The sequence below is a fragment of the Panthera leo genome, chromosome A1 (assembly GCF_018350215.1).
Source record: "Panthera leo isolate Ple1 chromosome A1, P.leo_Ple1_pat1.1, whole genome shotgun sequence".
NCBI classification, from domain to species: domain Eukaryota; kingdom Metazoa; phylum Chordata; class Mammalia; order Carnivora; family Felidae; genus Panthera; species Panthera leo.
In genome coordinates, this window is record NC_056679.1 from 25,134,075 (window position 1) to 25,158,438 (window position 24,364).

The window sequence follows — 24,364 nt, forward strand, 5'->3', positions numbered from 1 at the left end:
GCCCTCTGTGTGCTGGGTTTCTTAACTATCAATTAGGAATAACAACAGACATACCTTATAGGATATCTGTGAAGATTAAAGGGATTAAATCATGTAAAGCATTATGAACTCTGCCGGGCACATAGCATCGGAAGCCTAGGCAAGTGTTAGCTCCTTTTACTATTACTATTCGTGTATTGTGTTATGTTCCATTACTCTCCTACCATTGACTTGTGAAGGGTAATTTATACTCTCCCCACCACACACCCCACCCACTCAACTTGTGAAGTGGACTTAACACAAAGAGAAGATGCAATGGATCGGGGTGTGGGAGGGATCTGTGCCCCCCACCTAACTACTCTGCAGGCTGGTCAATTTCAGAGACTCCCATTGCCCCGGATAAATCAGGGTAGGGTCATACTAACAACCTGTACCCTCCTCTCTTCTTTAAAGAAATAATTTTCCCCACGGCCTGTGGGGGAAATCCAATAAAATTAGACGAGCAACTTGAATATAAACGCGGCATCAATTGCCACCGAATAATCAATAGCGCCGTGTGACTGATCGCCCCAAGAGGTTCCACGGAGGTTTCGTAAACCGTGGGTGTCCACGCTGCAGGTGTGATGTCAGGGTCAGATGATTCAGCACATGGTGGGGCCGCCCTTGACCTTGGGCATATCACTTAACTTTCTCTAAGTTTCAGTTTGCCTGTACGTAAAACTACCTTTCTTCACAGTGTGGTTGCAAAATGTAAGTGGAAAAGTATATCTGAAAATGCTTTGAAAGCTCTCCCACCTCCATTGTGAGATGCAAAAATGCTCTTCTGATCTCACGTGGGCGGGAGGTGCTAGAAGGAAGTGCAATCTTTGTTACTATCATGCCATCGTAGAACAAGAAACCGTTCCATAATGAGGCCCCATTTGGTTTTTTTAGAACCCCAGAACTTCCTGAAGATGCATTCTGCTCGGTGGCAAATAATACCGTAGAGCTGTCGCAGTATATTAATTTTGATTCATAATGTTTTTGCCCAATTGTATTTTGATACGCGGAATCTGCCGGATTTGATTTTCTTTACCCTCGCTGCCCCCACCCCCTCTCCCACAGCTCCAGATGCCGTTTGGCCCACATGCTGTTATCATTCAGTGGCCATTTCCAGTTAAGAGTTGATGCCCCAACAACCCTTTCCAACAGGGTACCCAGCAGTGTTCTGTGTACTGAAGGAGAAAGGTTTGCAATATATTGATAAGGCAGGGACGGGAGAGCCAGCCAATTTGTCAGGCAGGAAACTTCACAGATGGTGACAGAGCTTTGCAACCAGCCTGCCTTGAGTTGGAACTGGTGAGGGAGTTGCTGAGCCCCAAGGCCAGTCGCTCACAGCCTCCACTCTGCTCCGGAACAAACGGCATCACTTTCTGTACGTGTCTATGTGTCTTGCCCAAGGTCAGGAGCACAGTGCAGTGGCATTGGCGTGTGTTGTATATTTCACGATCTTTGTCCCCTTAATTTCTCCCAGCCATTATTTGTCTCCACTTTGCAAATGCAGAACCTGGAGTCAGAGAGAGGGTAGGTGACTACTCCACGGTCATGGGAAGCCATTAAAGGAACCAGGACAGGCTCCCAAGGCTTCTCTTCTCTTCCTCTTGTAATCACCTCTGTCTTTTCTCCTTTCCTTCCTCCTTTCATTCTTTGTTTTGGCTTTTTAATAACTTATGTGCATATTTTAATTTTAGGAGAATGGCATTAACAAAAATAAAATCTACTTTTGTTTATTTATTTGTTTGTTTGCTTTTGAGAGAGAGAAAGCACTCAAGCGAGGGAGAGAGAGAGAATCCCAACCAGGCACCATGCTCAGTGCAGACGCCAAGGCGGGACTCAATCCCACGACCTGAGATCAAGACCTGAGCTGAAATCAAGAGTCAGGTGCTCAACCAACTGAGCCACTCAGGCGCCCCTTGCTTTTGTTCATTTTTTTTAATTGAAAACTTGGAAAGCAGAGAGCAGCAAAACATTGTCCACTCTACCAACATTCAAATATAAATAGAGCTGATTCACTTTTTAGTGATTCTCATTCTGTCCTTCCACTCTTATTTCTTCTCTATTTGGTGGTGGTGGTGCTCCTTGTTTTGCAGTTTTGTTTTCACTGTTTTAAACACACGGTACGTGCAACTTTGTATTTTACTTTTGTAACCGTGTCGTGACTTGAACATTTGCCCATGTCGATTGGTTTTTGCAGACATCATTTTAACATCCAAGTAATATTCCTCAATAATACTCTGTCTCATGGGTAAACTGTGGGTAAGGAAAAGCGTTGAACATCGAAGTTCCAGACTTCAAATTCTGGTTCTTATCTCTTTCCTCCTTCCATTCTACCGGTCTCTATTATGAGAATTGGTGGCATATTTTATCCCAGTTGTGCACGAAATTCCTAACATATCATTCCAGGCAAATGGGTAATTAAATGACACAAACAGCCTCTTTGACATTAAAACTAAATTGTAAAATATTTATATTTTAAGATTAAAATATTAACATGTATATTAATTAATATTTATGTTATGTTTAATACTCGTATTAAAATATTAAATAAAAAATATTTAATACTCGTATTAAAATAAAATATTAATATTAAAATTAAAATATTAAAATATTCTGAACCTCAGTTACCTCTTCTGTACAGATAGCCTTCACCTCGGGACAGAAGGAGGCCTGATAACCCGAAGATTAACAAAGCAAACTTGAATTTCCAAAATCCATGCTTTCATGAACATTATCTTCTTGAGTTCTCCTTGACTTTATGAAATTTAACGTTGTAATTTCTAAAGGAAACCATTAAGAGAGACAATACTAACGACAAGTAAAAATAGAAAAATTCTACAAATCGGGGCCTCTCCACCCCAAACCTAGCATCACATACTTGACAGCACTTTTTTTTTTAAATGTTTTATTTATTTTTAAGACAGAGACAGAGCATGAGCGGGGAGGGGCAGAGAGAGAGAGGGAGACACAGAATCCGAAGCGGGTTGCAGGCTCTGAGCTGTCAGCACAGAGCCCGACACGGGGCTCGAACTCACGAACTGTGAGATCATGACCTGAGCCGGAGTCGGACGCTCAACCGACTGAGCCACCCGGGCACCCCGACCACACATTTTTAAATAAGAAAAAAAAAAAAAAAAAAAAAGATGCCTTCTTTTTTTTCAATATTGTCCTGTTCTTTTTCCAATAGAATTCAATATGATGTATTCATGGAAAAACCTGCCTGTCCTTACAAGGTAATAGTTTTCTTTTTGGATAAATCGGATGGAAATTCGTGCTTAGGGATGCTGCTTCCGGAGCCTTTGCGTCCCGAAGCCGGGGAGCAGGGGGGTGGGGTGGCAGTGCAGGGGACAGGCCCCCTGGAGAAGGAGGGGTTGCGGTGGAGGGACGGGGGTCTTGGGGAGTCACACAGAAAGGACCTCCCACCACTGCCTTCTGCCACTCGGCCACTCACAGGGTGAGAGACAGTTCCCAAGGTCCGATTCCTGGATGCCCAGCACTACAGAGAGGAAAGGGCAGGAGCCATCTGAGTCCGCAGACAAGGTCTCAACCTGGGAGAGGTGGCAAGGGGCTTGCGGCCGTGCTCACCGTAAACACAATGCCCCAAAGAGAGTTGCCATCTGCCTCGTTCAGGCATGTCAATGCCTCCTTCTATGCGCTCAGCTCTGCAGAAACCAAGGTGGGGGGTACCCCCGACTTCCCACTCACAGGCCTTGTCCTTGTGTCTCCTCCCCCACAATCCCTCCCCAAAGGATGATTGGGGGGAGGCGGGGGGACATTTGTGTCCACCGGTGAAGTGGGTTGGCATTAGATACAAAGAAAGCACGAGGCCAGTTCGGTTATGGTGAGACGCAGGAAGGAGACCCTTGCTGCTCCGCATTCGGAGCCCACAGGTTACAACTTGAGGGCTACCCCTCAGCCCCGCGAGCCCGCCGGGTCCTGCGCTCCAGGCTGCACGCTGCGGGAGGCTGAGCACCGGTGGGTCTGACGGCCTCGCCTCCACTGAAGCAACACCTCAAAGGGAGGGGCTCTTCCGAGGCCCCTTCACCTCCATTGCTGATACCCACAGCGTGTTAAGCAATGTGGCAGGGACCACTGGAAAGGCTGTGACTGGAACAGGGACTCGAGCACCAGGCTGCTTGGGTGCGAATGTCAGTGGCTCCACCCAGCCCGCTGTGTGCCCCAGGGCAGCCACGTAATCTCCTGCGGCCCCAGACTCTTCCTTCATAAAATGGGGACAGTAAGAATTTCAGCCGTATGAGGCTATGGTCGGGATGAAAGGAGTAGTAACTCACAGGGCTCCCTGAGAACCGTGCCCAGTGCACACGACGTGTTCAGTAAGCGCTGTGGCTCCTTGTCATTCCTGGCCTGCCCTCCAGGAGCCACCGCATGGAAACAGCACGCCTGCAATAAGAGTCATGATTCCTGGTCAGCTTTGACCTAAACGTATGCACCCTTCCAGCCCTTTATTCATATTCCAGCTGAGTGGCTTTCCTGTCACCGAGGAGTGCATGAGGATCGGAGGGGCCCTGGGGCCTCACCTGTGTCTGTCACACGCTTTTTGGCTTGGCTCCCAGAGTCCAGGTCTGGGCCATGGGTGCTCAGAGAGCCCCTGGCTTTTCCTGGCACAAGGTTGCTGAGACACTGAAACTGTGCAAACCACTTCAGGCAGGACGTGTTACGCTCATATGTGTTTGTTAAGGCAGGGGGTGGGAAAAGGAAGCAGGTTCAGGTTCAGCAGCGTTTCGTGGGTCCCTGATAAACAGGAAGGCTCCCTCTCCCACTTCTACACGCATGCCCTGAAGGTCCCCCACCCCGTGCACACCAGGCCCCTCCCCCACTCTGAAACAGCTGACCACGCAGGCCCGCAACCATCCACGCTCCCCAGGATCCAGGATCCATGGCTCTTCCTGAGCCCTTCCACTGCAGACGGGGCAGGGAGCTGGCGTTTGGCTCAGGAGGCCAGAACCCCAGCCCCGCCTCCACAGGTGCCCCAGAGACCCTGCACCGTCCCAGCCCAAGGCAGGTGTGGCAGGCAGGGAGGACGTTGAGTAAATGTACGTGGCGAGGGCAATGACCAGATAGGGCCACCGTTACCTTACGTATAACCCCCCCCTTCGTGTTTGGCTGCTTTGACTCCTCAGAGTCCTTTCATGGGGACTTGCATTACCTCTCGGGGTCACCAGGGAGTGAGACAGGACAGGCATCATCCCGCTAAAAAGATAAAGCCCAGGAGAGTCTCCTGATCTGGCCTTGAGGCCCGGAACAGGGCAAGGGTTGACACTTGCCTGAAGAGCTTACCTATGTCCACCAGCTCTCGATCCCTGTGGTCACCTGATCTAGGATCTGCCATCTTGCCACTTGACCCCACTGCTCCTTTTTAATGGCGCATCCTGAGAACACAGCCACTTTGCCCTAGCCGCAGGCTGGCACAGACCCAGGCCTTCCCACGGGCCCCTTGGAAGTGAAACGAGATCTGTCTGTAGCTCCCACAGGCACTGAGCCTCCCGGGTACAGCAAGTGGCCTCCTCCCCTCTCCCTCAACCTCTTCACCCCCCCCCCAGCCTCAGAATGCAGCCCCCTCCCCGTCCCCCTCTGCGTAGGGGAACCCTGGCCCACACAGGGAACAGGCCTGTCGCTGAAGGGCCACCGAACCCAGTAAGAACCTTCTGGGACCTTACCTCCCCAGTAAGAACAACAGCAGCTAAGACCACGTTGCCCACTCTCGTCTCGTCTCGTCCCCACCGGTGAGGATCTATGAGGGAGGTATGATTATCAGAAAGGTGCAGAAGCTGAAGCACAGAGAAGTTAAGTAGGTTACCCAAAGTTACTCCACAATCGTGCAAGAGCCAAGATTTAAGCTCGGGTCGTTTGACACCGAAGTCCGTGCTTTGTCTACCAACCCCAGTCGCCACCCACTTGGGTTGGCGTTGTCCCTCACGCTTGTCTCTGCCGTTCGACCGGTTTACATGAGGTGACCTCAGGGCTGAAATACCCCCAAAGACCCCTCTCGTCCCTTTGAATTATGGGGTTTTGTTCCCACTTAAAAGCCAGAGATTCCCGAGGAAGAACACAGCTGTGGTGTTTTGGGGTTGCCCCTTTTGATACTAAGCTGTCAAATGGCAGGATCTCTGCCTCACAGCCACTGCTCTGTCAGCAGGCCCTGTGGAAACCTTTCTCCATAATGGCGGTATCTGTGGTGGGCAGACTAGAGGGGACAGGCCTCAGGGCTTGATTTTAGGCTGCAGGATCTACTTTGGTATTTTTTCCCACTCTTTCTGAGGCAGCAGTGAGGCAGAAAGGGCCACTGAAATGGGCAGGGTCATAACGAGGAAGGACAGAGAATGTTCTGCAACACTAGAGTGTCAGTAATGGAAGCCTGGCCCATTGGCCTTTGAAGGCATCCGTAGAGACTTCTACTCCAAACGAAGCAGCAGTTGGCGACATGGGGCTACGCCGCCCGGAATGGCTCATGGGCCTATTTACCACCATCTACAAGCTGGTCCCTCTCAACCTGCGACATCCACCATCTGGGACGGGCAGAGTCTGCAGGAGACGGAGGGTAGCACCCCACCCCCACTTTCCCAGCAGGCCATAGAACCCAGTGCCTGCCCGGACCCCTGTGTGGAAGTTGACCCGCCCCTGTGCTCCCTTCTGACAGGGAACCCGCTCAGGGGACCACCTTCTACGCCGCCCCTCCTTTCATCTCTGAATTGTCCCACGAGTCTCCATACCATGATGCGATGCCTTCCACATCCTCCGTGCAGCAAGATGGAGAACTTCTGGCCTGGCATGACGAGAGCACGCAGACAGAATGGATCTATGAGACTAAGTTGGGTAAGGGGAACTGCCCCCTGCTGGCCATCACACAGGGGGCTGGAGGGGGCATGCATTCCGTGCGTGCGAAAGAGCGGGGCTCCCGCATTGCCTCTCATGCTAATGACAGATATTTCTTCCCGTGCCATTCGATATGGTACTTTAGGGAAAAAGTTAAACTCCTCTACTAGCCCTGCCACCCCCATCCTCCAGCCCAGACCCCCCTCAGAGAAAGAGCATCAGCAAAGTGCTAGAACAAATACCTTTTTCAATCTTCCCCTCTCTTTTCATTAGCCTTCCTGTTCCCGTTCTACATGAACACAGGCCCTATTTCCCTCGGGGACACAGGCCATTACCTTCCCAGATTACAGACTGGTTCCTCGGGGTGATGGGCTGTATCCGGATGATCACGTGGACAGTGGCAAATGGGATTCTGTCTCAGCAGGCAGGCAAAGCCAGCCCGGATTCAGAACCAGCCAAAATCATCGGCAGCGTGAACTTTTGTAGCCACAGCCTGGAGAGACTCCAGAGACAGTTTGGCAAGATTGCGTTGAGAATCTTAATCCTCTACCCAATTAAGCCCAAAGTCCCCTCACTCTAGGATCCTGGGACGGAACACTGAATGGCATTTCTTGCCGTTATTAATAATTTAAATCCCGCCTTCGTGAGATTGATCCATCACGGGTTCACAGATTCATTTCACATCTGTAGTCATGGCAGCGGTAAATTAGATTCCCCCATCACCCCCCCCCTTCCCTGCCTGCATCCGTGCCTGCTATATTTTGTAGCTCGAATGTGGTTAAATGAAATTAAGAGCCAGAAACCCTATGAGGGAGGGGGGAGAGGCAGAGGGCAGGGCCACGCAGGCCAGGAGCCCAGTGGCGCGGGCAGCCCAGGCAGGATGAAGAGTATGTTATGGGCTAAATCAGTTCGTGTGGGACTTCGGTCAGCACGTGAGCTCCGAGGGAGCCCTGAGAACTGGAACCATTTCAAAGTCAATAAGCATGACAGCTGGGGAGAATCTGAGCATTTATCTAAATATTCATAAGCAGGATTCTTAAAGTCATTTACTGGGTAATAGCCTGTAAAGGGCCAGTGCTAAGCTTGAAAGGATGTGGGAGGGAAGAAAGAAGATAGAAGAAGGCTGGGGGGAGGGAAGGGGGGCACCAAAGCCTGTCCTTATAGCTATGGACCCACCTCCAGAGAGAGAGAGCCTCCTGCCGTCATTGTTTTATCTGACGTGTTCATTCATGATCCTTTCGGTCCCTAAGCTTAATTTACAGAGCTAATCATGTCTGTGTCTAATTTAGGTCTGAAGCACTCTGCATATTTGGTCTGTAGGGGCACGTTTTGCAGCTAAGTATCTTTTTAACACTGAGTTCTTTACAGCCAGCATATGTTTGGTGTTTATTAAAAGTCTAGCCACCCACGGGAAGTGCCTGCTGATCAAATATTGTGACATGGGTGGCTTGGGCCAAAGATGTGCTCTGGGTTGGAGGCTCTAAGCCAGGACCAGGGACACACCCAGGTTCCTGCAGTTACGTGAAGAGGTTGAAACACAAGGGACAGCAGGCAATTCTCTAAAATTTGTGGAGGTTTTTCTTTCCCCTTCTGCCTTGGATTTGCAAGCCATCCTTTGGAGAGCACGGCTAACAGTTGGGCCAAATGTGCCTATAACATGTACATGATTATGTCTGGGCAATGGGATGGGGCAAACCGATGGCAAAGATACTTCCTTCTGAAGTGAAAGAGTTGTAAGAGAAAGTGACGGTGTGCAGGAAAAAAACAGGAAGTACAGAGGTCCAGGAAGGTGCAAGGGCTCAAACCCACGTCAAGAGGAGAGAGAGGAAAGTGACACAGGGAAAATGATGCGTGGGTGACGGGATGGGGCCCATGCCATGAAGGAAAGCCAGTCCTTCTGCAGCTGGAGTACAGAACACTAAGGACTCCCAAGGAGGCAAGACACAAAAAAGAATCTGCTTTCAGCCCGGGGCAGGAGCCACCCAACCACTTGTTGGAGAAACACAGACATTCAAGGCAAAAACAAGCCAAAACGCTGGCTGTGTAGGGCTGAGGGCCAGTGGGAACAGCAGAGGTGAGAGCAGGCATCGATAATGCGATTCCTCCGGGTCCGGGACTGTGCATCCCTGTCCCAGATTTCCTGTAAAGATGCAGACTTCCAGCCTTATCAGGATCCCTGTGTGCATTCTTAACAACATCCCCAGAGGATTCATAGGCACGGGAACACTGGAGAACCAGAGAACCTCAAGTGGAGGATAAATTTCACGGGGGCTAGGTTCCTCTTTTTAAAGCATTTGTAAGTTATGGGATTGTTCAACCCCCGCGGGCCAGAAACAGCATTTTACATGGCAAGGCCCTTCTCAACAAATAAGACTTTGAACCGAATGTGGAGGGAAAACACCCAGATAAATCCTTGAAACCTATTACTACGGAGAGTGGCAGTCTGATACTGACGCTAACAGTCTGATACTGATACACAGTCTGATACTGTGCTAACGGCACAAGAAATGCCTCATGACGTATGTAAGGAAGTGTTCCGAGGGAGGACCAGAAAGGCTATTGATGGCCTCAGGTGTCTACCTATCCAGGCACAGAGCAGGATCGTAAAGAACTGCAGAAGTTCTAACACAGAGCATTATGCCTATGGCTGTAAAAATCCTCAAGACTTAGTGCCTGGCACATAGTAAGCCTGTGTGAATATACTGTAAGTATTTGTTAAATACTTGCAAAATTGTTGTTGAATCCTCACCTGATTCAGGACCGGATATGGTGATAGGAGGGTGTATCCTACTCCCCAAAAAAGTCTTGGTAGGAAGGGGGCTCCGTATAGAAAGATGTATATACAAAGAGATACTGTCCGTATAGGAATGTGGGTGGGGATAAACAGAGGGAGGAAGGGCTGTCAGTGGAGTTTACTTCAAGCCACCTGGCCGGATGGAGAAGACGGTTGGAAAACTCCGCAAAGTGCAGACCAGTGCCGTTTCCTCCAGTAGACTCAGATTTTGAAAGATCACACGCAGAGGCTAAAAAGATGAGAAGGTTACCTGCGATAAAGGTAGGAAAATGGCTCAAACTTAAGAATAGTGCCAGGAGAGCTGAAGCCCAGGACAAACTTATTCTTCCCAAAAAGTCATTGTTGTCACCATCCCCCTCACCACCACCATCATCATCATCATCATGCAGGCAGCCACAAAAAAAGAGGGTCCTTTTAAAATATGATTAGGGTTGGGAGCCTGGGTGGCTCAGTCAGTTAAGCCTCCAACTTCAGCTCAGGTCATGATCTCACAGCTTGTGAGTTCGAGCCCCGCATCAGGCTCTGTGCTGACAGCTCAGAGCCTGGAACCTGCTTTGGATTCTGTCTCCCTCTCTCTCCGCCCTTCCCCCACTTGCGCTCTTTCTCTCTCTCTCTCTCACAAAAATAAATAAACGTTAAAGATTTTTTAGAAATAAATAAAATATGATTGGGGCAAGAAGAAGATCAAGGTAAACAGGGACACTGTTTATAGTGCAATTCGGAGGAACGAGTCAGAGAAAGTCAGGTTCTTTGCTATTTAATTTTGACTTCTCTAAGAAGGAAAAGTGATCTCTGGATTGAAATAGATGTCACAAAATTAGGCAAGAAATAGCAGAAACCAAAGGCTGGTGAAAAGATCAGAAGGGAACGATAACTCCGTGTCCTGACCGGGATAAAACATACACCAGAATATCTATAGAGCGAGAGTGGCTTAATCACATGTATGGTTTTTGAGGAAATGGGAAATGAGTCTGTGCGACCAACCCGGGGCAAAAATACTGAGAGCAAAATGGTCACAAGAAACCAGCATAGGCTAAGGACAAATCAAGGTCCCTTCTTGACGAAGTGAGTAGATCGGGGGAACTGTGGTAACCCAGTAGGCCCACGTTCCACAAGGGGGTTCATTTGCAAAGCCTTCCTGCTATTCCATGAATGAGGTGGAGAGGTGTCAGGTGGATGCTAATGGAAAATGATAGAATGAGAAGTGTCGAATAACCACCGCAGAGATACTGTTTAAGGATCAGAGTCAACCCAGTTTCTAGTGGGGAGCCACAGGGCTCGGGACATTTTAGCACAGACCTGGATACGGACGGAGGAGGGATATTTATATTTGCAGACGACCTGAAGCTGTTGGTTGATGGGGATAATGCAATCAGATTCTAAACAATCCTGACAGGCGGAAACATTGACCCGGGACTAGCTACATAAAGTGCAGCGCTAACTTAGAGCGGATCCTGCTTTGAAGCCCACAGAAACGGTAGGATGGGAAAGTACAAAGTACAAAGTACAAGTACAAAGGCCTGTTAGGGGTAGACACTTTACTCATCCACAAGTTTAAGAAGTCAGTGGTATGACTGATGTGAGTGCTGGAAAAGTTAGCGTAACCAAATACGGTTAAAAGATGATACAAACGGAAATCAGTCCTGCTTTAGCCAGCCCCGGGACAGCTGTTCAGCGTGAGGACTGCCACGCCGCATGAGAGTTGGACGCAGACTCGGAGGAGAGAGTGGCGTTAGGCAGACTCAGAGGCTGCGTCATCCGCAGACGTGTTGGCACCAAGGGGGTGGCAAGCCTGGAAGACGCGTGGTTCTGAGAGAGGATAACTGCCTTCAAGCATCGATGCTCTCCGCACAAGGACGAGGTCTGACTCTGCCTGTGCGCTGAAGGGCTAGAGTAGGAATACGTTCAAAAAAAAAAAAAAAAAAAATCCCTAACAGAGCTATGCCACAGTGGGATGAGTTTTCTTCTTTTTTATTTGATTTTTTTACATTTTTTTTAAATTTTTTTTTTAACGTTTATTTATTTTTGAGACAGAGAGAGACAGAGCATGAACAGGGGAGGGTCAGAGAGAGAGGGAGGCACAGAATCGGAAGCAGGCTCCAGGCCCTGAGCTGTCCGCACAGAGCCCGACGCGGGGCTCGAACTCACGAACTGCGAGATCATGACCTGAGCCGAAGTCGGCCGCTTAACCGACTGAGCCACCCAGGCACCCCTATTTTTTTATATTTTTAATGACGTTGAATTTATTAATAGTTTCCTTTATAAGTTACAATTTTTATCTTGTTGAAGGAGTTCTTCAACTCAAAAACAACAGTTCTTCTCCAGTATTTTCTCTTTTTTTCCCTTTTTTTAATGAATATAATTTATTGTCAAATTGACTTACCTACAACACCCAGTGCTCATCCCAACAAGTGCCCTCCCCAATGCCCATCACCCATTTCCCCCTCTCTCACCCACTCCATCAACCCTCAGTTTGTTCTCTGTATTTAAGAGTCTCTTCTGGTTTCCCTCCCTCCCTCTCTGTTTGTGACTATTTTTCTCCCTTCCCTTCCCCCATGGTCTTCTGTTCAGTTTCTCAAGATCCACATATGAGTGAAAATATATGATATCTGTCTTTCTCTGACTGACTTATTTTACTCAGCATAATACCTTCCAGTTCCATCCATGTTGCTATAAATGGGAAGATTTCATTCTTTTTCATTGCCAAGTAGTATTCCATTGTATATATAAACCACATCTTCTTTATCCATTCATCAGCTGATGGCCATTTGGGCTCTTTCCATAATTTGGCTATGGTTGAAAGCGCTGCTATAAACATTGGGAGCGGCTAAAATGAACAAACCAGGAAACTACAGACACTGACGAGGATGCGGAGAAACGGGAACCCTCTTGCACTGCTGGTGGGAATGCAAACTGGTGCAGCCGCTCTGGAAACCAGTGTGGAGGTTCCTCAGAAAGTGAAAAATAGAACTACCCTACGACCCAGCAATAGCACTGCTAGGAATTTACCCAAGTGCCACAGGAGTGCTGATGCATCGGGGCATGGGATGAGTCTTCTTAAAAGCTGGAGAGGTCCTTGACTGCAGAGGGCTCAGCCTCAGCTAAAGGACTGATAGTCACGGATGCTGCGTGGGTGCGGGAGGCTTGCGTCCTGACCCCTTGGCCCAGGCTCGAATCCTGACACCCCTGGGGGCAGGCGGAGCAGTTTGCCTCTGCTTTTTGACCACTAGGCTGCTAGCCTCTGCTGTGCACACATAGGACTTACATACAGGACGCGTGTGTGCGCATGCATGGGTATAGGGATAGGAAGAGGGAGAGGTGAGGAGGGCACAAAAAGGAATAGGGACTACAAGATCCCGCCAGACATAAAATAACGATAACCAAGAACTTACAAAAGTCCTCAGAAAATACAGTAGCCTCCCATTGCGTATCTTAGCGGATCGTACTAGATAGCCCCCTTGTGTCCCGGCCAGCTCCCATCGAACACTCCTCAGAGAGCAACAGGAGGGCAGACATGCCCACTTCCCGTAGTGACACGCATACCCCATACATTTCCACATGGCTTTGGAGCGACTTGGAACTCCAAAATCTCCCCCCATACTCTTCTGTCTATCCTGAGGATCCTAACTGGCCCTGTGGTGACCAGAGGAGAAGGCCACAGAGGGGCTACGTGTCCCGACCCCTGGTTCACCGCAGTCCTGGATAAGTTAGCGGAACTAAAGAGGAGGAGGAGAGGCAGGGAGTGCCACCAGTGCCCTCCAATCTGCTCGTCCCCTCTCGCGATCAGCCTTGGGCATCGAGGAAGAACTTCGGGCCCTAAATGTCTAATATGGACCCCTCGGAAAGTGGGAGTTTAAAATCGCTAACGGCCACCTTCTCCTGTCTCTCAACAGCACCTGCAAAATCAAAATCAAAACTAAAACTCTCCACAACCACACTAACCACTGCGAAGTCAGATTTGGAAGGTATTGAAATCTTATGATCTTACGATGATTTTAAATGACTTGTAGAAGTTAACAAATCCATCCACAAGAAGGTAAGAATAACAGGATGAGCGTGCCCCCGGCCAAAGAGAGACCTCCCTTGACCTTTTAGGATACAGCGATCTTACCTAAGGCCAGTGGCCAAGGCATTATTTCTAGGGCTTGGTGCCAGGCTCAGGGACCAAGGAAGAAACGGAGCCAAAGGGTAAAGTGCTTTAAAATTTGAATGAGAATTGAATTTTGAAAAGGGAGGTGAGGGTATTTACCACTGGAATTGGAAGGAAAGATAATAGGTTACCCCTACTCAGTTTTTTCCGCGACATTTACTGTATACCTACCGACACTTATTGTTCACCTACTGCGTACTGGGCAGGATATAAGATGGACAAAACCATCACAACCTCTGACAGACCGTGGCCACGCTTGCAGTGAACGTAGCAGAGCATGTAGAGTTGTTGAATCGCTACGTTGTGCACCTGTTCCTCCAGGAGCTCAGTGTGCCCGTGAAAAGAAAAAAATGACACCTTCTCAGAATTTAAATTCTGGTGGGCGGGATGAAATGTGAACAGAGGGAGGGGAATCACTATTTGTCGAGAACGTAAGCAACAGGCCTCAAACCGCCAAAGACGGTGGAAGCCACTTACCCCAAAACCCACGATCTCCACTCTGGTCTCCCCCAGCTATTTGGGACGTGCTTTTTAAACTGATTCCCTCAGGGACCCAAAGGTCCAGACAAGTTCACCATACCACATCCTATCAATAATTGTTGCTACTCTTTTTCAGTGTGTGCTACCCCTGACGTGGCTCGTGAGGAGGAAAGTGGTAAGCACCCGGCATAATATATCCAAAGATCCCTGCTCCCCGCAGAGTGTCCTGGGCTGTGGGGTGGTGCCCCGGGAGGGTGGGGCCCTTGCTGGTCCAGCTTGCACCAAGTCCTCGGGAGGACCCGGGGCCATGCTGGGCACACGGCCTCTGAACTTGGATGGGTTTCCGTGTCCTTTCCTGAAGAGGAGGAATAGAATGAGAAACAGAGAGAGGGTCTCTGGAGCAAGACGGAATGACCTGGGAGAGAAGTTCATCCCTTACTCAGGAGCCCCACATTTCAAGAGGGTCTAGCTGGCTGCCGGCATCCCCGAGGGCTGGGCAGCAGGGCTTGACAAGGACGCGAGGGCCCATCCAAATAGACATATCCAATGGCACCTTGGTAGGGAATAAATTGGAGCCCCCACAAATGGTGCCTTGAAACACGTTCATTCTTTATTAAGGAGGGCTTAATAGGAGGAATCCTATGAAGGGGAAGGACAGGAGGGAATCCTGATGGTGGCAAAATCCCCACTGACACCTCCCACCCTCACACCCAAAGCAAAAGCCCCACAATTAACCAGGCCCATCCTATTAGAAACAATTTAGGGACTACAGTATCTTGTCTTTCAACATGGTAGGGGCTGAGGGGGAGATTAAGTCTGGCATACATAGGTGGCTTATCAAACAAACTCTCAGACTCTAGACAATGTATCCCACCCGCTACCCAACCCCTCCCCCCCCAGAAGGGTACCGATCAATAGAATTGTCTTCATCTTAATCCATTTCCAGGGAGGGTTTAGAGCTGTGCTGCTCAAACTTTAATGGACAGAACGATCACTGAGGATCTTGTTAAAATGCAGATTCCGGCTCAGTAGGTCTGAGGTCCTGTATTTCTCGCAAGCTCCCAGCAGCAGCTACTGCTACTAATCCATGGGCCCCACTTCGAGGAGCAAAGTTTGAGAACAGCTTATAGACTTGCGCCCTTAGCAATCACCAGACGAGCCAATCCCTCAACCCACCTGTCGAGAATAAAAAGGAACTTAGTACAGGAAAGGTCGAGGAGGTGAAGGCAGGACAAAGTTGCCTCTGTTGCCTGTTTATCAGCAGAGCTAGGTTGCCCATTTTTCAGAGCCGGCCCCACGGCTCATGCTTCACTGCTTCCTCTCTCCCTTTCCTCATCCACAATGAGGGGATCTGCCCTGCAGGGGCGGCTCAAACATCTCTCCCGAATTCGGGAACTATGGTTCCGGCAGGAAAAGCCATTAGAAGAGAGGCACTGATTGGATGGAGAAAAAATTAAGATCTGTGCTTAATCGGCTCCAGAGAGGACACAGTCTGCTTTAGGGAATCCTGTGTGCCTGGCATCTACCAACGTCAGCCCCGCTCCTCTGTGCTGCCCTGAAGACGAGCCTGACACAGAAGAGGGGACCAGAGAGCCAAGGGGCTGGGTGACAGGTTGCAAGTAGCCCGTAGGGCCACCGCTCAAGGGCCTGACACTTCCCCCGCCCCCACCAACCCTCCCATAGGGCCTCACAGGAGGAGATGAGCAGCTCACCAGAACAAAGGTAGAGGTAGACAGAAATCCCCAAAGGGAAAGTTAATTAGGCACTAGGCATAAAGCTTTTCCTTCTCGTTCAGCCCCAGTTGTGGCTGTTGCCGCACAACTGCTGAGCTTGTCTTGACATGGAGACAGCGCCCGTTGACGTTGGTACGGTTAATTGTTATGTTGAATCGAACCCTTCAGAAGGCTGTCGTTCGGCATTCAGGACTGCCAAGCCACCTTCTTCCCGCGATAAACACCTAGTTCTGTTTCCCTCAAAGGAGTTCATTTGCATTATTCCATAAAGCCTATTCAAATGGGGAATCACAAATGATGGGGACTTGCTAAGCTATTTGGGCGAGAGCCAGGCTCTCACTCTCAATCTAGGGCGGGCGCATACTCGAAGAATCTTCCACGGGAGGCACCTCCTGCCACTCCGTCTCTCCAGACGCGTTCTCCCAGGTCCTCCACATCCGCTCTCCAGTGACCACCACAAGGAGCCTCCCCCTCAGAGCTTGCTGGAACTCCCATGGATTGTTGCTGGGTGTTCCCAAATGGCTTTTCAAAACGTTTCTCGGCCATTTCCATGGCAGCCAGTGTGGATGCACAAGGCGTTTCTGGAATCGAGCAGAGAGGCCCCCGGGCCTGTTGTCGGTAAAGGCAGGTCCAGCTGAGTGGGGGCTCTCTATCCCAACAGAGTTTTTATTACTGAACCCAAACTGGGAAGAAGTGCAAGGTAAACGCGTGCAGAGATCACGGAGAATCTTCTCCATCCCCAAAGAGACACAAAATCGGACACAATAAGTCAGCCCTGCACCAACCTGGTGGATTTTCAGGGCTCTCTGGGTCGGCCGGCTTCAAGGAGCTGCTGTCATCCTGAAGCTGAGAAAACAGGCCCCAGTAATTTCCCTGGGGGCTCAATTACCGTCTGAGAGCCCGTCCCTGAGCGCCCCCCCTCAAGAGCCACACCTTCGCGTGAGCAGGAGATGGGGCCCAAGATGTAATTATCAATTCCTTGATTCAATTTGCACCCCGTCGACCCTGGAGGCTCTAAGCCCCTCTCCCGGCCCAGGCTGTACCTGACCTTGAGAACAAAGGCATTTTCTCTCTGCTTTTTATACGCTCATAGGCTCGAGAATATATCTCTTATGCTTTAATTCGCGATTAGGAGCCGTACATACATCTGGAAATCGGCAATTTTTTTACAACACTGGCAGGAGTTAGGAATATTCCTCAGGATTTCCAAGAGGAAATCACACTCAGAATAGATCTCTCCCAGAATAAAATCTAAAATTCTTCCCATAGCCTATAAGGTCCTCTGTGGGCTGGTCTTGTAACCCCTTCCCCGCTCCCCCATTTCCACTCCCGCTACCTTCCATATTCACCCCTTTCCAGGTATACTGTGCCTCTTACAGTTTGTCAGTTATGTCAGCCACACTCCCACATACTGTCACCTCAGGGCCTTTGCACCTGCTAGCCCCCTGCCAGGAATGTTCTTTCCCAGCTATCTGCCTCCTTGTCCGCTGCCTTACTTCATTCAGGACTCACTCAAATGTCACTGTGTCAGGTGAACCTTCACCAGCCGCTCGTAACACACACTTTCTAAAGTCAGCCACTGAAACTGACCCTTTTATTCCTATTTTATTAACATCTCCCAGCTGAACTTTAGGAAAGTTGATGAGTTTACCTAAAGCCTTATTGATGATGCATGCATTTTTATTTAAAAGGGCAAAATGCCGTAACTCTGTTTCCTTTTGGTTTTGGTTTTGTTGTGGCTGTTTTTCCAAATGCCTTCGCTTCTGCTGTGCCCTCCAAAATCAAAAGCCGTGGAGTTTGTTTCCAAAGAGAGCTTTTGGGACGATTTATTAAATGAACCCACGAACTCAGTGGAAACTGAGAGCTACGATAACAAGGTAAGTCAGATAAAAACTCAAGCCCACCTTCCTCCAGATGTTGGAGCAGTGTGGCCCCAGGCCAGCGGGGAACTGCCTCTTGGTGCTGGGATTCATTGCTTCGTTCCATTGTTAGCATAGCCCAAAGGAGCTTTTCTTAAAACAGATGAAAATTTAAATGCCACACATTAAATCAAAGTGGGTCAGAAGAAAACCAAAGGTAACCCTCCATGGCCCTACTTTCAGAGCCCTATTGATAATATAATCACATTCCAGAACCCGTTGAAAGGTGGCAAAGCCCAAAATAAAACATTCAATTTATCTAGATATCAAGGCAAATCAGTCTTTGTTGAAACCTCAATAAAAATGACGTTAAATTCTAGAAAATGGAGTAGATGTACTTTTCCCACTTACTACAGCTTAAAACCCTAGACGTTATATAAAAAACAAATAGAAGAAGCCTCTGAAGGGCTCTTAAGTATAGAAAACAAACAGGGGGTTGCTGGAGGGGTGGTGGGAGGGGGGATGGGCTAAATGGGTGAGGGGCATTAAGGAATCTACTCCTGAAATCATTGAGGCACTATATCCTAACTTGGATGTAAATTAAAAAATAAACAAATTATTAAAAAAAGAAAAGAAAAGAAGCCTCTGAAGGGTGGAGAAAAGAAAAGGGTGGAGAGGGGCACCTGGCGGTTCAGTCGGTTGAGCATCCGACCTCAGCTCAGGTCATAATCTTGCGATTCGTGGGTTCAGGCCCCGCGTCGAGCTCTGTGCTGACAGCTCAGAGCCTGGAGCCTGCTTCAGATTCTGTGTCTCCCTCTCTCTCTGCCCCTCTCCTCCTTGCTCTCTCTCTCTCTCTCTCTCTCTCTCTCAAAAGTAAAATAAACATTAAAAAAAAATTGAAGGGTGGAGAGCGATCAGACTGGCTAGTAACCTCGTGACCCAAGGGATGACATGGTGGGGAGTTTCCTGAGTTCTCTTTTTGCTTCGTATATCCCTGGTGATTACGTGCTGAAAGACAGCAACTCAGAAACCCCAACAAGCAGGCCTGCTGTCTCTGACCAAAGGACGAGGGACGGGGCAGCCTCGCAGGACAGACACTGAGACAACAGCCTGTGCCATGCAGGCTAACACCGCAGCAGCTCGCGGCAGCTAGCCTTCCCCACGTCCTGCCACCATGACCCCTCAGAGGGACACAGAACCGGCCCCCCAGAGTCCATGGATGTCCCTTCCCCAGCTGGACCCCATAACCAGAGAGGAGATGGGAAGTCGCAATAGTTTGAATAAGCCTTACATCTACAGTATGCGGTGTCCTCTTTCCTGCATGAATATTTTACCTGCTGGTGCAAGCTCGTGGCTCTAATTTCCTGTGTCTACTTACATCTAAGATTTACACGCTGATTCAGGTGGAAACATTATTATGCATCCTTTCCATTACAGCGAAGAAACTTTCTCAGGACTGTAGGTACTAACGACAATCACAGGACCGAAATTTTGTGTCCCTGGAACTCAAAATTAAGCCGATATATTCTTCTGAATTTACAATAGAAAAGGTAGAAAGATTTTTTTTCAGCAAGAGTTGGAATCTGAATTGTTTTAATTAGAAACTTAAATTGCTCAGAGCCTTTCAGCACCCCTGTCCACTGAGATGTGCCGTACGGGATGCAGCTGCAGTCTGAGGCACAGGGGAGGCACCTCCCGGGAAGTTGTGCACAGTACACGGGGGAGGCCCCGTGTGACAGGTGCACTACACCACGCCCACCCCCACCCAGCCCCAGACACTGGCCTCCTCACCATAGGCAGCCATACGGGTTGGAAGGCAGCCGAGCAACGTCACTGGAGGCAGAGGTGGACAGGCGGGGCCAGAGCAGGACAGAAAGAATGGCGTAAACGCCACATGGTACCTGTAGCTGAAAGACTTGTCCGTGTGGACTTTTGAGGCCCCTTTTGGGGGAATCCCGGAAACCACTGGGGTACAAACTAAAGAGAGGGTGCTAAGTCCTTCTATTTGGATAGGGGCTCTCATACTTTGGCTATTCTGACAGCTCGGCTCCCTTTGCTGCTTTTAGTTCACGATCCACGCTTGTTTTAATTCTGTGACATCCCCACGCCTCACAAACCTTGCTGTGCAAATGTTTTCGGTCGCAGGAACCAGAGATTCACCCAGGAGAGGTCTCTGGGCATGGAGAACTCAACACTGGGGTACTCGATACACCTGCCATGGTGAGGAGGCTAGCTCTACTCTACAGGCAGGGGAAGCAAATGAGACAGACCTCTAAGAAGTCACGTGTGCTGGCTAAATCGAGTAGGGTGGCACAGCCTGGACGGGACGAGAACTTCAACGAGGCCCACCCCGTGGGTCTGTTGTCGGGTGGGCCACAGCGGGCACCGTGGTTTCTGGGGAACAAAACTCAGAATCCAAAGACGATGGGGAGAGATCACTGGCCCAGGCAAATAGGAAGTCACTCCATCCCAAGGGAAGAATTGTCAACAATGAGGAATTTAGAGGCAGCCATATTGGTGCCACAGGCCTTAACCTCTACCTGCTCAGAAGCAGACTCCGGTTTTAAGAGATAAACTGAGGCCTACGAAACATTTTAAGCGTTTACTTGAGCATATGTCGATTCAAATTGTGTACCACCAAATCGGAAGTGGTTAGGAAGTGCTCTGCTGGCGGGAGCTGGGGAGAGCCCATTTGGCCACTTGCGATTGGTGGTCCTTAGGTTTCGATTCATAACATTGAGGCATTTTATAGGCTTAGATTTTGGCTGGCTTACCTAGGCCCCATGACACGAGAGCCACCCACCTCTGTGTAATAGCCTGCTTGGTTAGCTAACTCAACACCCCCAGTTGGAGAGGAGCTGCGGAGTCTGGGACCTGAGGCACCCCAGCCTACCCCCCAACCTGGAAAAACCCAGCCAACCACAAGCTACATTCTTAAATTTGTCCCAGCTCACACACAACTTTGGATATGTCGGTCTTCCGCTTACCAGAGGAGGCTAATACGTTAACGGCATACGGTACGTTATCGGATGTTGAACAGCCATAATAGGCCTCAACCTCAACCTCACGTCGTGAGCAGGGCGACGTGAAAGCTTCACGGGTATTAGAATCACAGATTTGGGATAGATTGGTCAAATTTACAAAACAAAAAGGCAGCTTGAAACATCATTACTTTGGAAGAATCTCTAAAGGCAGAATTGGCCGCTACTATAACGTGTTAGGCGTTAGGTGCTACCCCGCTTTCCTGAAGACTGCCATCCTTCACAGTGAGGCAACCACTAGGAGCTTGGCCTTTCCTGCAACTCAGAAAGCCTGGTATGCTCTTAAATCATGGAAGCATTTTTAGGCTCTATAACCGTCTCCACATTTGGGAAATGGAGTCTTTTATGCTCTGAAAAGATTTATTGCCATGCTTCTGTTAAAAAATTAATAATAATATTACATATTATATATATTTTATATATGTGTGTGTATATATATATGTAGAGAGAGAGAGAGAGAGAGCAAATGGGGGATTGAGGAGTATGAGAATAATGGAAATAGTCTTTAAAACAAATCTTACTGGCCACCCTACTGTTCCCAGGGTTTGTGTTTTCCTACTAGCATGTTGAAATCTCACCAGGCACTTCGGGGAGTCCGAAAAGTACTTAATTATAGTAAGCCATTAATCCTCCTTTTCTGGGTATTTCATTCTATGTTCCTTTTGTAGGTTCTCAACAGCTCCTATCAGGTAGTGTTTAGGACCGTGCTCAAAGAAATGGCTGCTCGCCAAGAACTGGAAGAGGATATTGACATCCCCCTGACTGGGGTTCTGGAGAGTGAAACCAGGAGGAAACTGGGAATTCTGTAAGTGGCTGGAGAGATCAAGCTATTGGTCAGCGGGTTCAGGTAGGCCTGCGGTGGCAGCCCGGAAAGCATAAACTGGGCCACCAGAGAAAAGACCAAGGCCAGGGCCAGGCAGGTCCCCTGAGCCAAAGAGCGAGCACAGAAGCAAGAGAAGGTCAGGGGCAGGTAGACAGAATGATGTGGTTGCCACCAAGAGCAAGGAAATCTACGAGCACGGGAGGTACAGGATAGGATCAAAGGCTGGCAGTGACAGAGGTTGGAGACCCAGGGCAGGACAAGTCTTGGAGGTACCATGAACTTATACAGAAGTCCGGGGAGCAAGGGTCAGAGCCCTGGCCTTTCTTTTAATAAAAGGGGCAACAGGGGCTTCACGATAGGCTAGCTAATGCTTTTCCATGCTCCCTGGAGTGGGAAAAGCCATGATCTGCACTGCCCGGGAGCGATGGCCAGAATCCCCATTTGGAGTGGGGAATGATAAGGCTATTGCAGACCGTTGCTGGCACCAAATCTTTCTAGTTGCCACGGTCCCAGGTCACAAAATGTCCCCAAACTCCCATTTGTACATCCGGAATGTGCTGCAGAGGAACCTGGATTTTCATTTATCCAACTATCAGAAATCGTAGCAAGCAAGGTGCATGTTCCAGCCTCCTGCAAGTCTTCTGCAGACGCTGGCAGTGACACCAAGGAACAAGCTTGCCCTGCATAACCTCCTTGATGAATTGAAGCTTTCTCCAAAACCAAGAAGAGAGGCTGACTGCCAGCAACTTCTGCTTTGGGCTCAGTAGAGTCCTGGGGCCAGACACCCCTGAGGCTTCTCTAGGAAAGGAGAAAGCAAAATGCACAGAGCGCAACACAAAGAATATCCAAGCTTTCAGATCCTTACACAGCTACAAAAACAAATGCAAAGTAACTTCGCCGTGAGTTACCGGGCCCCATATGTGACATTTCCCCACCTATTCCATCCCACTTGGGCCTATAACCAAGGTTCATTCTAATCTGATTGCACTCAACAAATATTTCCTGAGCACCTACTATGTGCTGATCTACTAGGCGTAGATCAATCTATAGAATATATAGTCAATCTATAGAATAGCGGGGATCTCAGAGTCTCTGCCGTTGAGGAGCCGGCTGGCAAGAATAGGCAAAGGTGGGCAAAGAGCCAAGGGAGGAAGCTTTTCAAAAGGGCCTTGGGTGCCTGTGGCTGGATCCCCTCACTGGAATTTAACCCTTGCGTACGTTTGGCATCCTGCTCTCGACCTGCAAGTCAGGCTTCACCCCACCCCCGGTTTGGTCCTTATCCTTTCACAGATGATGGCAGGCTAGGTAACTGCTTCGGATTCCATTCAAAGTGCTTGCAGATACAACAAATAACATTCAATGCAAATGGGCCATGAAGAGCTCATTCTCAAGTCCCGCCACTGCTTCTAAAGTACAAACGGTAAACCTGCTCTCTGCCCGCCAAAATAGCACAGCCCTTTCCAGCCAAAGGTATTTGCTTCCTGGGGTTACTTGAGGTTAAATTATTCCACTCTCCTCAAGGAATCTGAACTGAGCACTTAAAATCGGTCAGGTCAAAGGGCTTCTTCTCAGATCCAATTAAGCCTGGGAAGCTCACTCCTTTCAGCACATTCCCTTTCAAAGGGGCTCTGATCTGAGAACCAAGAAACGCAGCTGCCCCTGGAGACCACCCTTATTTGGAACAGAAACAGCCCAAGCCAGTGAAATGCCAAGACGACTTGCTTTGTATGTTGACAGGAGAGGGGGTAAGGGCTTGATTATTTTGAAGAACCATCCCTCAGTGTGGCTTTCATGATGAGTCATTTTGAGTGAGAGTATTTGAAGTTTTCCCACTAAATGCAAAGGGGTTTCAAGTGACTCTGTCCAGCTCCCAGATGGTGCCGTTTTTCCCAGCTATTTCCAAATGTAACCTTCACTGGGATATGCACCAGCCATAGAGAAAAATCAAGCTGCACGAGCTTAACTCCTAGAGCCGGTTTCACATTTGGACCTCCCAGTCCTGTCCTAGCTCCCAAGATGCCCCTTGTTGAATTCGTTTAGAAGGATTTGGGTGTCAGCCTAAAGTCTAGGAGGGAAGCACTGGGTCAACACCATGTACTGTCCCTTTGTTCCTGAGTACTGAGTGGAAGAAAAACAGCCCCCGAAAGCAGAGGCACGAGCCCAATTCTTCAACAATAGAAACACTCGGCAGGTTCTAGCACTGTCTACACTGTGTAGCATGACATGTAAACATGAATTTGAGATAATTCACATTCTCTTTAGGTTGAAGAAAAATTTTGGAAAATTCAAGCAAACAATCCTCTGGATTATGAAGAAACGTGAAAGTAAGGACTACTCTCCCATTTTTCCATCCTGTGATGGCCTCTTACCTTCTGCCACGAACCCTAAAGGAGGCAGAAATGCTCACTGCCTAACCACAGCACCTACTGGACTAGCAAGGTCCTCGCTTCCAGGGATAAAATACCAAGCAAGATGGACACAGTCTGGGACCCCCTTATCCTTTTTGGGGGACTGTGGGTAAAGATAGGTAAGAAAGCAGGGGATTCATGTATGGAATGGTTAAGTGCTGTGGTAGGAAGAGAAGTCCATAGAGCCCCATAAGAAGGGATCTAAACTAGCGCCTGGGTGGCGCAGT

The 24,364-nt window shown here is 49.0% G+C and overlaps 1 protein-coding gene across 1 annotated transcript in view; it reads left to right on the top strand.

Moving 5' to 3' along the window:
* The window catches only part of ERICH6B (glutamate rich 6B), a 70,173-nt gene that overhangs the window by 21,254 nt on the left and 24,555 nt on the right, over nt 1-24,364 (top strand). The window contains exons 4-10 of the mRNA XM_042921183.1: nt 3,203-3,248; nt 6,674-6,849; nt 13,537-13,608; nt 14,410-14,448; nt 17,795-17,883; nt 21,575-21,711; nt 23,992-24,053. Of these exons, the coding sequence (XP_042777117.1) occupies nt 3,203-3,248; nt 6,674-6,849; nt 13,537-13,608; nt 14,410-14,448; nt 17,795-17,883; nt 21,575-21,711; nt 23,992-24,053 (621 nt within the window). The remainder of the gene's footprint in view (nt 1-3,202; nt 3,249-6,673; nt 6,850-13,536; nt 13,609-14,409; nt 14,449-17,794; nt 17,884-21,574; nt 21,712-23,991; nt 24,054-24,364) is intronic.